The 17,283-nt window shown below is 38.1% G+C and overlaps 1 protein-coding gene across 1 annotated transcript in view; it reads right to left on the reverse strand.

Moving 5' to 3' along the window:
* The window catches only part of POU6F2 (POU class 6 homeobox 2), a gene marked incomplete at its 5' end in the record, with an annotated part of 451,958 nt that extends 439,816 nt beyond the window's left edge, over positions 1-12,142 (reverse strand). Inside the window, one exon of the mRNA XM_082846261.1 lies at positions 12,038-12,142. Coding sequence (XP_082702387.1) covers positions 12,038-12,142 — 105 coding nt within the window. The remainder of the gene's footprint in view (positions 1-12,037) is intronic.
* Positions 12,143-17,283: the final 5,141 nt, after the last annotated feature.

Consider the following 17,283-nt stretch of genomic DNA (forward strand, 5'->3'; position numbering starts at 1 on the left):
TTGGTGGGCTGTTACTAGTGATGTTATTTTTCAAATGACTAAATATCTAGTTCTTTTCTGGATGAAAAATGCTATCAGAGAACAAAGGTATGGACACCAAGGGGGGGGAAGCCATGGTGGGGTGGGGACGGTGGTGGGATGAATTGGGCGATTGGGATTGACATGTATACACTGATGTGTATAAAATCGATGACCAATAAGAACCTGCTGTATAAAAAAATATATTAAATAAAATTCAAAAATTAAAAAAAATGTTATCAAACATTTTTTTGGCTATTCAACAAAGCTTACAAGCTTCCCACTGAAACACATACACACACACACACACACACGAAGTAAGTACCACACTAAATTCCCTCCATTCTTCTCCTGTGTTTTTATGATTGTGTGTGTGTATGTGTCGGAGGCAGGGTGGGTCAACACTGTTTCATCTTCATTATCTCATTTCATTTAAAATAACATTCATTCAATTTAAGAGGCACTGTGATGGACTGCATTAGAATTACCCGTAACGCTTTTTTTTTAAAAAAAAAAACACTAATACTCAGATCCTACCCAGGGAAAGCGAATCAGAATTTCTGGGGACTGGTCCTGCATATCAGTAAAGTTTTTCACGGTTGCCTCAAGTGATTCTAAAAGACAGCCAGAGTTAAGAACTGGTGTAGAGGGAAAACAGTGAACCCTAGAAAGAATATCTGGGTTCAAACCTCACTTCTGCTTACTAGCAATATGGTTATAAATAAGACCTATAACCTCTCTGAGCAGTTTTCACTTCCATAAAATGGGAAGGATGACTTGGATCTACTTCTCAGAGTTGTGGGTTTCAAATGAAAGTATTAATATCAGAGAGCTGCTCTGCAATTTGTTCTTGAAAGCCTCCTTTGAGCTTCACGTGAGGCAGTCAGCATCTGTAGGGAAGAACAGAAAAGGAGGAAGCATATACCCACCCAATCGGGAGTTTCCTAGAATCAGTTCAGGGAATCTGTGCAGTGGAAGATATCACAGTCAACCCATACTTCCATCTCTTATACAAACACTATTTCGTTATTTCCCACTTCTCTTTTTACTATACTGCATGTGAAATGATGTGGTTAAGATGAATAAGAGCCATATCCTAAAAGAAATGTAAAACATAGCTTTTCACATTCTCTTAAATATTTAAGTAGCATATATTTTGTCTTACTTTACCAAAACCCTAAATTAGTTGATTTCAACACTGTGTCTGATTAGTTTTGATTCAGCCCTTATCCTGACTGCATTATTTAACCTACGAATCATGGTTGAAGGATTGGTCTGACAATATGGAATACAGAAAACAGGAATTTAACTGACATTAATTACCATGAATCTCTTTTGGTCTCCTTTTCACTAATCCAGGTATACTAACTGAATAATGCAGTGGAAGCATATATCTCTGTCAATTATCTTAATAAATAGCATTGAGGCCCATGGAAGAAAAGAAGTTATGCATTTTGTTCAGCTTGGAACAAGCACAGAGGTTTTAAAGTCACCAGTATATCTGAATGAGAACAGTCACTTTATGTTATTATCTCTTATTCTTACTTCTTTGTCACTAAATACAATATTGTGATATTTATTATTTGAATTGGTTTGAGATTTTTGGGTTTTTTTAAATAAATTTATTTATTTATTTTTGGTTGTGTTGAGTCTTCGTTTCTGTGCGAGGGCTTCCTCTAGCTGTGGCAAGCGGGGGCCACTCTTCATCGTGGTGCGCGGGCCTCTCACTGTCGCGGCCTCTCTTGTTGCGGAGCACAGGCTCCAGACGCGCAGGCTCAGTAGTTGTGGCTCACGGGCCCAGTTGCTCCGCGGCATGTGGGATCTTCCCAGACCAGGGCTCGAACCCGTATCCCCTGCATTGGCAGGCAGATTCTCAACCACTGTGCCACCAGGGAAGCCCAGTTTGAGTTTTTAATATATAAGTGATAAATATCTATTCTTGTGGCATAAGCTATCCTTCACTTTTAATATTACATCTCACCTTCTTTTAGGAGTTACTACTTAGAGTTCTTTTGGTAAGGCAAAACCCCATTCGAAGATTCTGGAATTTTTTTATGCTAAGAGAAATGAAACATCTGTGCTGTTAGTCTCATTGCAGAGACGAAATTATATTTGAAAATCTAGATGCTCATCAAGAGGTAACTGGTTAGCTATTGTGATCATTTCACAATACATACAAATTTTGAATCCCTATGTTCTATACCTGAAAGTAATATAATGTTAACTGCCAATTATAGCTCAATTTTTTTAAAAAAGAGAACTGGTCAAAATTAGGAGTTTGGAAATTAAAATATACACACTACTGTACCTAAAATAGATAAGCAACAAGGACCTACTGTATAGCCCAGGAAACTATACTCAATATCTTGCAATAACCTATAATGGAAAAGAATGTAAATAAAGAATATATATATATATAAAACTGAATCATGTTGTACACCTGAAACTAACACAACATTGTAAATCAACTATATTTCAATTAAAAAATTTTTTTAAATTAAAGAAAGAGAGAACTGGTTAAATAAATTAATGTATACATAAAAGGGAATACTATAGAGAAGGGTACAGATCTACTGGTAGTAATATGACATGTTAAATATACGTTTTTAAAATCTGAAACTAGTTTGCAAAACTCTTTGTACAGTATGGATCTACTTGGGTTGTATAAAGATTTTCTATGCTTACACATGAAGAGAAAATTTCTGGAAGGATACATAAGAAATTATTGATGATGATTATTTGTGAGGAGTAAAATGATGGGGTACTTTATCTTTCACTTTATACTTTCCTGTGTTGTTGAAATTGTTTGTCATAAGCACGCATGACTTTTATAATTTGTCGAATAAAACATTTTAAAAGACTTGTTGGATTCCATTCTGTAACTGGCCTCTATCATATGCATATAAAAATTGTATTCATGGAGCTCAGGTGTTTTGAGCAACAGCCTCCTGCTCTCCTTGCTTGGCCCTACAATAAACCTTTCTCTGGTCCAAAAAAAAGAATTGTATTCATGTTCTGCAGGTTTTACTCGGATGCTTCACTCTCTGCCTGAACTAGCTGTTTAATTTCTATATGATGAATCATGGTAGAAGGAGAGAAAACAATCCCAGTTGACATGTTTCAGCACTTGTCGAAAGCAGCTATAAAATAGAAGTACACCACCAAACCCCCTGTTTTGGGAAGGAAATAACCACAATAATCATCTTTTTGCAGTATATTGATCAACTATGTATTCAAATTTCTACCATGATCTTGATTTCTAGAAGTTGCAAAGTATTTTTCCATCGTCTTGAACAACTTAGTTGAGCGGAGGAGTATTTTAACTAAACACCAACCATAATTTTTCATGTATTAAAATTGAAAACAGAGAGTTAAAGTATTTTTAGGTTATTAGAGGTTAAATCATCAAGTATCCCTAAAATGGCTAAGGGATGTGCATATGTGTTTTCACTAATTAGATTGCCTCATTTTCCTTTTTACTTTAAATTCCTTAGTCTCTGGAATTCTAGACATAGGTTTGTTTACAAATGGATGAAGTCTTCCAAAAAGAAACAACTTTAGTTCCTAAATTAAGTATTAACATTTTGCCAGGAACAAAGTATGACTGTCTTAGATTTGAGCCATAATGTTATTCATTGCTCCCAGAAACCTTTTGACTATTACTACAAACACCTTTTATATTAGCAACATTAGAAATACACTAAGAAATACACCTAAGAATGTGTAAAAACTCCTCTGTTAAAGAAAGATTTGAAGCAGAGAAAATGAATACAGCAGTGATCTATTTTTCAGACCCGTAAACACCATCTGCTAATATGAGTAGTGAGAAATTTTCAAACTGGGGGTTCTTATATCACAGCCAAATTTCCTCAAAATCTCTTATTTTCCCAAATTCTGACCTGGGGCCTTTCATCCCACCATCATCACTTCTGCCTACCACTCAGCCAACATCTTGTCAAATCTGGCTGCAAGATTAAGTTTCCCGATTCGGAATTCAATATAGGAACCCTAAGGATATAAGATCCAAGCTGGAACATTCTGGTTTTTTTTTTAAAAAAGGATAAGATTGTTTCAACCCAGAGACCACGGTTTGCCCTGACCATCATGATGAATCATCAGGGCTGACTCGAAGTGCAATGAGCCTGATGTTCTTGGCTTTATTTGTGCACATTAAGCAGAATTTTACATTTGTCCCAACTCTCAACCTTTTCTCCAAAAGGTTGAAAGAGCCTTGTTTTTGAGTATCATTTAAGGCTTACAGAATTAACTAGCTCTGTCTGAAGCAAATTTGGCCTGCCATAGCCTGATACTGTGTGCCTGGCTCCATTCTTACCCATGCTGCCCTTCAGTTTTGGATGAATACCACTGAAGATCTAAGAAATATCTACCTTTCTTTTCATATATCCTCAATATCCATTAGGGTTTCTGGTACCCATGCTTCTGTGCTGGTGCAATCTTTGCCTCTCACTCTCAAAATAAACAATATTTGTCTCTCACTCTCAACAACATTATCTCTCAAGTAAAAGTTTGGCTGTAAATACAAAATTATTTAAAAGATTTGTAATTTGGATTTTCTTTTAGTATTCAAATTCAGGTCAATATTTACCTCTCTGCTCATCGTTTCTTTCATTAAAAAAAAAAATCTCTGTATAAATTCTGCACTTTAAAAAAGCACTTTATTGTTTCAAAGAAGAGTTTACCAGAGTTCATCCGATCAAAGCTAAAAACACTACGTAGGGCTTCCCTGGTGGCAGAGTGGTTAAGAATCCACCTGCCAATGCAAGGGACACGGGTTCAAACCCTGATCAGGGAAGATCCCACAGGCCACGGAGCAACTAAGCCTGTGCGCCACAACTACTGAGTCTGTGCTCTAGAGCCCGCAAGCCACAACTATTGAGCCTGAGTGCCACAACTACTGAAGCCCGCGTGCCTAGAGCCTGTGCTGCACAACAAGAGATGCCACCGCAATGAGAAGCCCACACACTGCAACTAAGAACAGCCCCTGCTCATTGCAACTAGAGAAACCCAGGCACAGCAAAGAAGACCCAATGCTGCCAAAAATAAATAAATAAATGATTTATTTATTAAATAAATAAAAACACCATGTAACAGGTATTTAATATTTTTTTAAGTATACGTGTTTCTTTAAGTTTTTAGGTGTTAGAGATCGATGTTCACTTCTTAAAATAGTTTCCAATTAATCATAAGAAATCAAAGTCATAAAATATGCAGAGTCAGCATCCTAATAACCACCAGAAACATGTGTATTATTAATAAGGTTGCTATTTCACAACACCCAAGCACTGGTTACACTCTTGTAAAAAGCTCCAGAAAAAAAGTGTTTCTTAATTTTAAAATTCGTGTTCCAGCATTGTGAAGCTAATTTTTTTTCCTTTTGGCTTTGTTTTAAATGTTTATTTGTCCTGTCCTATTGTTTCACTGCCTAGTTGTGTGCTCTACTATTGCTAGACGAGATGAAAGACGCTTACAGAATACCTTACTGAAAACACTACCTACAGAAGCAACTGCGTTGGTGAATTTTCCACTAGCGTTTTCCTTTGTTTTGCTCCAGGTCTTGTCTCTCTTTCCAGTGCCCTTTGCTTCCTGGGCAGCCCACGAGGATTCACTTTTCACTTATGACTCATCTGACTGACTCTGGATTACAGCAGAAAAGAGAAGAAAGGCTGATGGAAAAATGACACTGAAGGAAGAGAGCAAAATACCAGAGCAATGAGTTTGGGTAACTATGTTCTTTTCATTCAAGGTGTCAACACGTTGATTTGCATCTTTGACCTTAGGAGGTGGGAGCTGGAAATTGTAGGAGTATCTCTTCCCACTGGAATAATCCACCCCCCTGGGGGAGGGGGTGGGCTGAACATAGGTGAAATTTAGAATATTCTGTCCATCCTCAATTTTTATTTCTTGTTCTCTGGTTAGAAAAACGCTGCTAAGGGAATAGGGTGACAGTTCACCTAGAATCAGTACCAAGTATCAACAGCTAATCTCTCTCTTTGGAAAAAAGAGTCCTTCATATCACGGGAGTTTTAAAGCTAGTGATAAAACAAAAAGCTATTTTCTGAAACCAGCCCCTTGAAAAATAAAGTGTTCTTAAAATCTACAGAGTTGCCTTTAATATAAACAACCAGAGATGTTTTCAATTATCTTGCTACTACTTACATACAAAGGTTTTATATTTAGGAGAAGTGGTAGCCCTGAAATAACAATAATATGGTCATTTACAGTTGGGCTAAAGAAAACAATACAAGCATAGGGCAAACCAGGAAAGAATTTATCAAATAATAATTAATAAATTTTCACCAAAATTGGTTCACATCGTATAACTAGGAAGAACAAGAAAATAATAGCTAGAAAGAAAAATGAACCTTACTGAAATGTAATGACAATCTCTCACAACCCCTTCTATAAATTTTGATTACAACTTTGGATCAGCTCAAGACATTATGATTCAACAGAGTAATTGACATGTGATCCCAGAACAAGGCTTCACTCAGTAATTTACTTTATTGGACACACATTTCACCTACCAAAAGAGCAAAAAGAAGGAAGGAAGGGGAAAAAGAATATAAAGGCAGGCTTGAAATTATATTTAGAGCGGCTATTATCTCTCAAGTAAAAGTTTGGCTATAAAATACAAAATTATTTAAAAGATTTGTAATTTGGATTTTCTTTTAGCATTCAAATTCAGGTCAATATTTACCTCCTTGCACATTGTTTCTTCAGGTCTGATCCTTTTATATTTGCATTTTATTTCACAACTTTATTTTCTACTCAATCAAGCATTAGGAAAAAAAGGATCAGCTTATATGATATCATAATGAGATTGAAAAGTGGAGTTTTTCAATATTTGTGAACATGTTAGTTAAATTGTAATTTTGGTCAACAATAAAGTTGAAAAGAGAAAGATGCTTTAAACTGTATGATTAAATGCATTTGACATAGCAAAGAAATGGTCAAGGAAGGAATACCTTCTTTCAATGACCTACAGAACAAGTACTATAGATTTTACATATAGGAAACATATACATTCAAACTTTCTTTCATAAGCATTCATATTTGAAATGTTTCAGCAACCTCTCTCCGTATTCTAGATATATGAAACCAAAAGCTTTAAATTCTTAAGCATTGAAATAATACTTGAATAGTATATAGAGTTTCATTAATTGGCCTTAGAAATAGAAAAGAAAATTTAATTTCAAAACCAGATTTCATGTGCCGGTTGTTCAGTATTATTATTAATATTATTGTATAGTAGTATTACTGTATTGACAGATTTTACTTTAAGGGACAAAATTGGCTTTACAATTTAAACACCTGCTCAAGTAACATAGTAAACTTCAATTTAAACCTATTTTAAAGGTAATAAAAACTGAGTTCATCTGATAGAATATAAAAAGCTAACATCAACTTTCCTCCAAGTATAAGTAGAATAATGAGTGAAGTGTTTAAGGTCAGTTAGAAATACACAGTACAAATTCAATTTTGGTGAGTTCCGCACTTACAAAAGGCATACTAGCAGCAGAAAGAATAATCCTTAATTAATTTGTATTTTTCTAGTAGACCGTTTACCTATAATAATACCTTGAAAAAAGTATTCTCAATTAAATCCAAACAATAATAATGACACATCCCCAAAATATATAAATTTGTTGAAGCAAATAGGTCAATTTCAAAAAAAGGTGGGCATTCACACCTACAAAAAATGACTCTTTAAAGTATATGAGAGTTATGCTTGGCACGCATAAAACAAGGTTAGGTTAGCCTCAAAGTTTAATTTTTATAGAAGGGGCATGAAAAGCAGTCTCCATGGACTGAGAACAATCTGCAAGTGTATAATTTACACACTGTCAGGGTCCACTCTCCCTAGGCCACCTCCGTTTCACACATCAGCTTGACTATGTTCTAGGTAAGCACATTGTTCTTAAAGCACCATTAAATTACTTTTTGGAACAAGGGAGGGTATAAACAAACCGACGTATAAAATTGTTTTGATGCTAGAACAACGAAGTATTTGTGTGTTCTAGAACCTTCACATGAAAAAACATGCACTGAGGTACTGCTAAGCGAAATGCACCCCGTTACCCACACTCACTCCCCTTCTGAGGTCTTAGCACACTCACTGAGCATGGTCTCAGACAACTGCCTTCACTTTCTAAGGTGCCACTTTCAAACACTTTAAATTGTCCAAATATACCTTGAAAAAAAAAAAAAGACCCATTTTACTGGTAAGGAAAATTGCAACAGCTTTCGATTGCACCTCCCATGCTGTTAAATACGGTTTCTTCCCTCTTCTCTGAGTACTTCAGCCATGTCCACTGGGAATGCACACTACAGCCGTTTTATCCAGCTGTCTCTCCCATTCCCAGCAAACTCTTAGATGTGCCTGATACATATTTTTATCTAATTTGCCTCATCTGTTGTTTTTATTAACAACTAATTTAATATCCTCTGTCCTATAATATTTCCAGAAGTCAGTGTATAGAAACACGCAGCCAAGCCCGGACCCTCAGGCCTGCACATAAAGATGGCAGGCTAGCCTAGGGTCCTCTGGGACAGCAGTGCCAGGAGGAGGATTGGACACGATGACCCATCTGCATGAGATGAGAAAAAAAATCAAAAACAAAAACCAAGAGGTCTGTAATACCGATAAACTAAGCTGTCACTCACAGGCCACCAGCTCAGGTCTGCAAAAAGGATGCAGTGGACACTGAATGACCATGAGAGGTGGAAATGTGTCTTCATTTTAAAAATGATATTCAGACCCACTGGTCAGAACCTGCTTAACTATTTAATTTGAATTGATATGAAAATCATCTGCAGGTAAAATCCCTCCTATGGTTCCAAGGGTTAGGAAGCTTGCTACAGATGACTATCAAAAATCTGGTTTGATTTCCCAGAAACTATATGAATGAACCAAGTTTCTTTATCTTGAGATACCAGGCTGGGAGTTTGTTCTTAAGTACTAGACTGCTTAATTGCTTACTTGGGGAAGGGAAGGCCCTGGGGGAAAGGCAGGTACAACAACATCTCTTCTCTCTCTTCCATGAAGCCACTGCACTCTCCTGAGCTGGATCATGCATGACCAGCAATGCAGAGAAGTCCCCTCTTCCCCTCCAGTGGAAGCATCTAGATACGCAATCCCAGAGATGAATGAAAAAAACCTGAAGACCCTATTTCACGGGAATCTGTCAGTATTCTGAATGGAAAATATCACTGAAAACTAGTGATTTGCTCCTCCAACTTACAGCCATGTAGGAACGGAACTCAGACCAGAAAAAATAAAAGGACAAAAATAATTATCATTCCAGTACATATTTTGAGAAGGAAGACACACAAACATTTGTATCATCAACTGAGACTGATTCACACCTGCTGAGTAGGGAAAAGATGATATTGAAATCAAAAGCTGAAAAATAAACCACCTTTCTGGTTATGAGTGACTGAAAAGCAAGGAAAATTATTTTCACTTTCTTGTCCTTATTGTTAGAAGTAGTGGTTTGAGCCAATATTCCTAGCTGTGCTGTAACAGTTAAAAGGAAATCATTTCAAATCTGGATGTCATCTTTCTTTTTATATCTATAAATATGGGTTCTATTAGGTTTTCTGACTTTAATGGTATGTATATGGGACAGGATGCTCTTTTCTTTGCTTTGGAGTATTAGTGTTTCAGTTTCTGAACTAAAAATGTACAAAATCGTTTTTGTACATTTTTAGTACAGAAAATTTTACAACCTTCAGAACAACTGCTTTTATAATTTACAAGCTTGACATAAGTATCTGGGTTTTTTTTTTAACAAATAATTTATGAGACATGAAATCTTCAGGAAAAAAACTGGCTACTTTGATGCAACTATTTAGTAAGTATACTAAGCATCCATAACGAGTAATTAACATATATAGTTCCTGGTCACACTTAAAAGCCTTTAAAAATCACTTAAAGTACACACAAAATACAGAGCGATGTAATAATAGCAACCAATATGAAATCCTGACAAATTAGAAGTTTAAGTCTGGTATTTATAAAATGTATGCCAATTCCTTTTTTTTTTTTTTAGTATCTACTTGAACCTTTTAAAAGTATATACATGAGCAATTATTTCCAATAAACAATACTGAATAACAAATTAGAAATATCTCTTCTGTTTTTTTAACCAAGCTTCTTTTCCCAGCTAAAGGAAATATATATGAAAGGAAATCCTTTTTCTTATTTGGTACCGAAACACAGTAATTTTGCACAGTATTAAGGCTGTACTGTGGTCTACAGAAGAGAGAACATGCTTGCCAACTAAGAAAAGTTTTATTTAGCAGGACAAGACAGTTATCACAGCTCAAGTTTTATTTCTACATGAAAAGGTTATCTATTTTCACAGGTATGTATTTCATTCCACATGGCACAATTATTTTAGCTTTATTTCACACGCTTGCTTATCAGTGAATACTTATTGAAATGGGTACTAACAGTATATAAAATCAGTCTTTACATACTTTTTTCCTGACAAATATATGCCCAGAGACTTCACTTTATATATGTCTGTAACACAAAAACCAACTTGAAAGTTTTAAAAAATATTGTTCTGTAGAAGCAGCTATCTACAGCTTTTAAAACAGTATGAGCCTGTGGAAACACTGTATTATATATCTGACATTTTCCATCTAAAAATACATTATGAAGCATGCTGGTATTAATAAACCATGTGCTTTCAGACCCCTAAAGTGCTTTGCTATAATTTTGTTGACGGTATATTTCCATCCATGCTATTAACATACAGCAAACAAATTTTAGGTCATCACCTTGCCAGCCTGTCTTGATTGGAAAGTGTGGGCAAAAAAAAAAAGGAAAAAAAAAAACTTTTAGGAGTTCATCAATATTCGTAAGCATATTCTGATTTATGAGTTAACAGTTCCTAAGTAAGCAGAGATAACTGAGAAAAATTTTGGTCAAAAATACATTACAAAAAAAAAAGCAAACCAGAAAGCAACCACATATATTCCCTTTTTCCTCACCCCACCCCCATCACAGGCAGAAAAATCACCCTTCCTTTGCAGCAGGGCACGCTCATTCCTCTCATCCCTTCAGTTATTGGAAGGCAAATGAAAATACAATGACCCTTTCCTCTTCTGATTTAGCTCACGCCGCAAACATTTAAACACAAACTGAAACTACTGATTTCACAGAAAGCACAGAAACAGAAAAAGCAAGACTCACTGACCCATTTGGAAGACAAAGACGACAGAACAGAACGGGAAAGCTCTAAAAATCAGCTTGTGAGGCCTCTGAGAGATATTCTTCTGGCATTTCATCACAGCAGCCCCAGACCAGTTCACCTCCCTAGATACACGGTGGAGGCACTAAATAGAGCTGTTTATTAAAGCTGTTGTGTGGATTGCATTAGGAGGCGCGGGCAGACCACCTGGACCTTTCAGACTGTGGCAGTGTTTAATTTGCAGCCTGCCCGTCCGCAGCGGCCAAGACCACTACTACATACATCTAACCAGGCTCGATCACACATTATCTGGGTTGGGAGTAAAGGCACGTGTATTTCTATATTTATATTTTCCATAGAGCAAGGGAGAGAGAGCGAGAGAGACAGAACATAGCCAAAATCAAAACACTGAAGAGAAAATTGTTAACTACCTAGAAAACATAATACTTTATTCTCTTCTCACACTTTCTTCCAGAGATCACAATCTCAACAGAAAATAAATTCTAAAAAACGTATATTTTTAAACATTCAGGCCAAATGATAAATAAATTTGTTCTTTGGGGTTTCTTTTTTGTGGTTGTATTAGTTTGGGCTTGTAAGCATCGCATTGAAGTTTGAAACTGAGCTTTCCTAGCTAGATTTTAATGGGTGCCTCTTCCCTTTCACACTTTCAGCGCTACACTGGCAGGTAGCTGAAGATACAGATAGAAAGATGGTACTGTAAATATGAATTATGTGAATCATATGGTGAGACCCTTGTGGAAAAAAGGGGAGTTGAGAAATGGCTGACTCCATACCTGACCAATTACAGCTCGCATGGTCCCCGTGTCCTGCTGGGCTGAGAGATCGCAATCCATCATATGTTGTCTTTGAAAAGGAGAATGGGGGTTTCTGGCACGCATCTGTCAATCAACTTCTGCACTCACAACCATCACCAAAAGCAAGGGGGGAAAAAAGTCAAGCTGCTCCACAAAATAGGATGAAACTGTCATGTGACCTCCGGCAGACACGCACACACACATTCACTACCTCCACAGAGCGTAAGAATTTTCTGTAGACATGAAATGACATTGACAAATATCCAATACCAAGTAAATAAAGTGAGACAAACAGCTATTCACCAAAGACAAAACATTGGCTGTAATCTCCCACTAAAGGTTTAACAAACCTCAGAGGATTTTTTTTTTAATGCTCTGGAAACCTATGTTTAAAACAAAAATAAAATTAACTATTTCATGTACTAATTGAGACTTTGATTTCTATGCCACCATATAATTTTTTTTCAATGATAATTCATTATCTTATTTCTCTTAACCTGTCCCTAATGATTTTATCTTCAGATTCTCTAAATGACCTTTTGATAATATGCAGTAATCTCTTCAGTTTATATAATGTCACCTTTATGGAAAAGCATGAAATGTTCACCATTGAATAACACAGATACCTTGCTATTTGTTAACTGGAAACGGATATACACAATCATTTGTGTAAACTGCGTTGACCACACAAATGTAAAATATTCAAAGTATGTAAATAGTAGTCAGTAAACTTTTTATCGTTTAAAAGGTTCGGATATGATTTATTTGCAGCTCGTCTAAACTGATGCAACATGATGACAAATATTTCAACTTTTTTTCATTTAATTTAAGCTATTTCATCCCACACACCCTAGGATAGATTGTTGATGTATTATGAGTCAGCTATTGTAAGAGTGACATGAATATCACATATAAGTTATTTAACCCTTTCAGGATTAACATCAGAACCTGATTTTCAAAACAACCTGACAGATATTGCAAAGTTGCTCTTTGAAAATCCAAAACCATAAATAGTATCCATTAACTTGGTGGCTTTGTGGAGTTACTAACGTTTGCATTTGTCCACTTTTCAAACTTAAGTTCATCCGTTGGTGTACTCTAACTTTTCCAAAAAGAATTCACAGGAATACTTTGTGATATTAAAATGGGGATGTTTTTTTCAAGGTTCAAAACTAACATTAAGCTTGAGAGGTAGAGGAGTGATGAGAAATGTTTAATACAGAATATATGTTCTTATGTATAACGTTGTATTGTATCATCCCTTGAAAATTAAGTAGAAGGAACTTCAAGTAAGAAAAGAGAAAAAAAGAAAAACAATTTCCAACATGTTTAAAGAAAGCTTTAGGAGGAGAGAACTAAGGATTGAAATCTCATCGACTTCTCATTAAGAGTTGCCCCACAATATAAAGATTTACATACACACACACACACACACACACACACACACACCCCCCTAAATCTGCATCCCCAAACAAAAAAAGAAACTGCACCAACTGTGTAGCCCTCCTGAGAACTGACGACGGGAAAGGTCCTCCTAGACATGATTAAAATGAACAGATAGCACTGACACCCCGTCCCTGCCCCTGGAGACACGGACACACACGGGTGTTTCTGCAGCCACCCCATTTCGGACGCTGCTGGCGCGTCGGTCGCCACCTCTGGCCGGGGAAGAGGAGGCGGGGACAGCCCCCCGCCTCCCCAGGCCGGAAATCTGGGCCGGGGTCGCCATGGGACCCGGGAGGGCTCTGCCAAAGTTGCCCAAAGCCTGAGGGCTCGCAGAGGGCAGGTGGGGCGCGGGCGCTCCTGGCGTCGCCATCCTGGGACAGGGAGACACAGACACACAGACAGGGAGCGCGGCGGAACCGGGAAAGTTGCGGAGGAGGGGCTGGGCTGTCGTCCTCACCTCTGCAGCGAAGCGCGGGGATCCTCTCACTGCCACCTCCCTGCAGGCTCAACCTCCCCCTGGGATCGAAGCTTCCTGGACAGTTTTGGGGGGTAGGGGGGGCAGGCTGCAGGATGAAGCCAAAGACCCCCCCATTTGAAGCTCCAGGTGGTCCGGCTTGACGTAGGGACAATTGTTTGCTTACACTAGCGTTATTTACATGACCTTCTGGCCTGTGTTAATTACCGTAATTACTATAGACGCTAGGGGAGCCCTGAGGCGCTTGATATTATGTTACCTCACGAAAGCCTCTTAACAACTCAGTGAGGCGGGGACAGTCATTCCCATTTTACGATGACCTACAAAAAATATATAACTTTTCAAGATTAACAGGGACATGATTCACACCTGCTCGGAATCCAAAGACGGAGCTTCTCCTATGAAACCATTGAGTTGGGTGACATTCAGAATAAAGGCTACCATTTGTACAGTACAGACTCATTCAATAAATATTTATGGAGCCTGTACTATGTGCCAGGTGCTGTGTTAAGTGCTTGAGTTTCGGCAAAACATAGTTCCTCGAGGGTTTTTACATTCTAGTGTTTGGACAGATACTTGTCAAATAATCACAGAAATGTGAAATTTTTAATTATTCTGAGAGCGGTGGAGGAAAGCAAAACCTATATCAAAGGCATTGACCTGGTCTTGGGTGTGTAGGTTGAGCAAAGGGGAATTAACTTGAAATAAACTAAAATTGGAAGCATTTTAGGGAAGAAAAGGACAAGGGCATGATGGAGTAAACATTCTCTGCGGAAGAAATGTGCAAAACGCGGGGAGGAGGGTGGCTTAACTGGAAAAGCTTAGGAAAGCTTTCTGCCTTGTGTGGAGCACAGACTTGAAGAGAAAGAGGCTGGAGGTGAAAACCAGAGCACATAGGGTCTCTTCCGTTGTATCAAAGATTCTTTACCTGAGCCAGGAGCATGGTGAAGCCACTGAGAATATTTTAGCAGTGTCTCACACTTAAATTTTGAAAGATGTCTCTGGCTATAGCGTGGAAAGTTAGGGCTAGGGTGGAGGTAGTAAAAGTGGATTTGGGGAGACCAATTAGTTACAGGGGGGTGGTGATGGTATTGCACAGAACTGGATGATTTCAAGTTGAGAGGTAAAATTCACAGAACTTGGTGACTGATGGGTAGTGGAACTTGAAGGAACGGCAGGTGACTTTCTGGATTGCACGAAACATACAGCGGGTGATGCCATTTTCTGAACTGGGGAATCAGGAGGAAAACCAGCTTGGAGAAGGGCAGTATGGATCATAATTGTAGTTTGCGATTTATTTTCACTACAATCCTCAGGGTGAGAATGATTATCCCCCGTTTTCTGATGAAAAATCTAGGGATCTCAGGGATGAAGCAACTCGCCCATGGCCAGGTAGCAGCAGGGAAGGTTCATCTGAGGGGAAATCCGGGTTCTTGACCCCTGCATTAGACTGATTTGGAATGAGTTGGTGGTTCTGGGTTGTCCGGTAGATTAAAATTGTCCTACCAGGAAACCAAGGTAAAATTGATGACCAGAACTGTTCTTAGGATTCCCCACAATAAGTCTCCAGATGACATAAATTAAGGCATATTTGGTGTAAAATTTGGTTGAGACCCTAGACCCTGCCCAAATAAAATGGAAGGACTGAAGTTCAGGTCTAGCATGGCAATGGCAGGAAGAATGTAAAGATAAAAACACAAAGGTAGTTTTGAGTTATTCAATTAACAGCCCCTATTTAGCATCAAGAGTAATCTCTCCTGGTAGGTTACTCTGGGTAATACAGAGACTTGAATAAGATCTGCTTCTTGACATTCAAAGATTCATAATTTAGTAGGAAACACAGACACATGTAAATGACTTAAATACAGCACAGATTGCTTTTAAAAAATAAACTAAATGCATAAAAAATTTATCTGTGGGGATTGTTTGATTCTATGTGGTGGAAGATGATTACATTTTTAGGTACCACAACATACAGGCTTGGGTCAGGATCTCCTCCAGCCCTTACCTCTGACTGGGTGCAGTCTTCAGAAAGTGGCCACTTCTCTGAGTCGTGAGTTTCTCCTTTTGTAACTCCTCAAGGGTACTGTGAGGAGGTAAGGAGATGTCGTCTTCTGAGAGCTTATTGAGTTATACTCTGTAGGTATGCAGCATATGTTAGTTATTTTCCCATATGGAGAGACAATAGGAAGCCAGGAAAGATGAATCCTTCACCACCGTGAAGATGGTGGAAGAATTTTGTGATACAAACAGAGGGTATTTTCTGTTCAGGGCAAAGGGAAGAGCATGAGAAAAACCATCTGGTCCTCTGTCAGTGTGAGTGGCAGGCACTTTTAAGATTAAAGCAATGGAAAACAAATGGAGAAGGGCAGGAAATATTTCAACTAACTTTTACTCCCACGTTCACAAAAGAATTTAGGAAAGAAGATTCCTTAAGTGAAATAGTCACCATTACCATCATCTCTTGTGCTTTCCCCTCTCCCCACCCAATTTCCAGAAAATGATGCTTTTTTTCCAATCCTTTAAGACCCCCTCCTTGCATCACAGATCAGCTAGACATCAGCTAGACATCACAGATCAGCCATTTCCCAACAGCTGACCATCTGGTATATAAGACAGCAACAGGTCACCACAGATCAGACCCAGTCCCCAACTTCTCAGGAAATGAGATAGAGATGTCCTTAATTTCTTTTTTTTTTTTAGTGAAGTATAGGTGCTGTACAATATTATATAAGTTCCAGATGTACAACAGAGTGATTCACAATTTTCAAAGGTTATACTCCATTTATAGTTAATATAAAATATTGGCTCTATTTCCCAAGATGTCCTTAATTTCCTAATGACTAAAACCCTAAGGATACTGAGAGAGAAATACTGCACAGGGAATCAAGATAAAGTAGAGGTATTGGTCATCTCTGTTTTTCAATAAATCCTCTGCAGTGCTTAAAGTGAGAAGAGATAACATAGCTGAGTGCCTCTAAAGCGCAAGAACCGTGAGAAGAAAACATTCAAAAAGTCACCAAGGGGCTTCCCTGGTGGCGCAGTGGTTGAGAGTCCGCCTGCCAATTCACCGGGACACGGGTTCGTGCCCCGGTCCGGGAGGATTCCTCATGCCGCGGAGCGGCTGGGCCTGTGAGCCATGGCTACTGAGCCTGCTCGTCCGGAGCCTGTGCTCTGCAACGGGAGAGCCACAACAGTGAGAGGCCCGCGTACCGCAAAGAAAACAAACAAACAAACAAAAAGTCACCAAGAAGAAGCCACTTCTACTTAGTCTATTTTGGCTGACGCCATCACAACATGCACG

The sequence above is a fragment of the Leucopleurus acutus genome, assembly GCF_964270905.1.
Source record: "Leucopleurus acutus genome assembly, chromosome: 9".
NCBI lineage: Eukaryota > Metazoa > Chordata > Mammalia > Artiodactyla > Delphinidae > Leucopleurus > Leucopleurus acutus.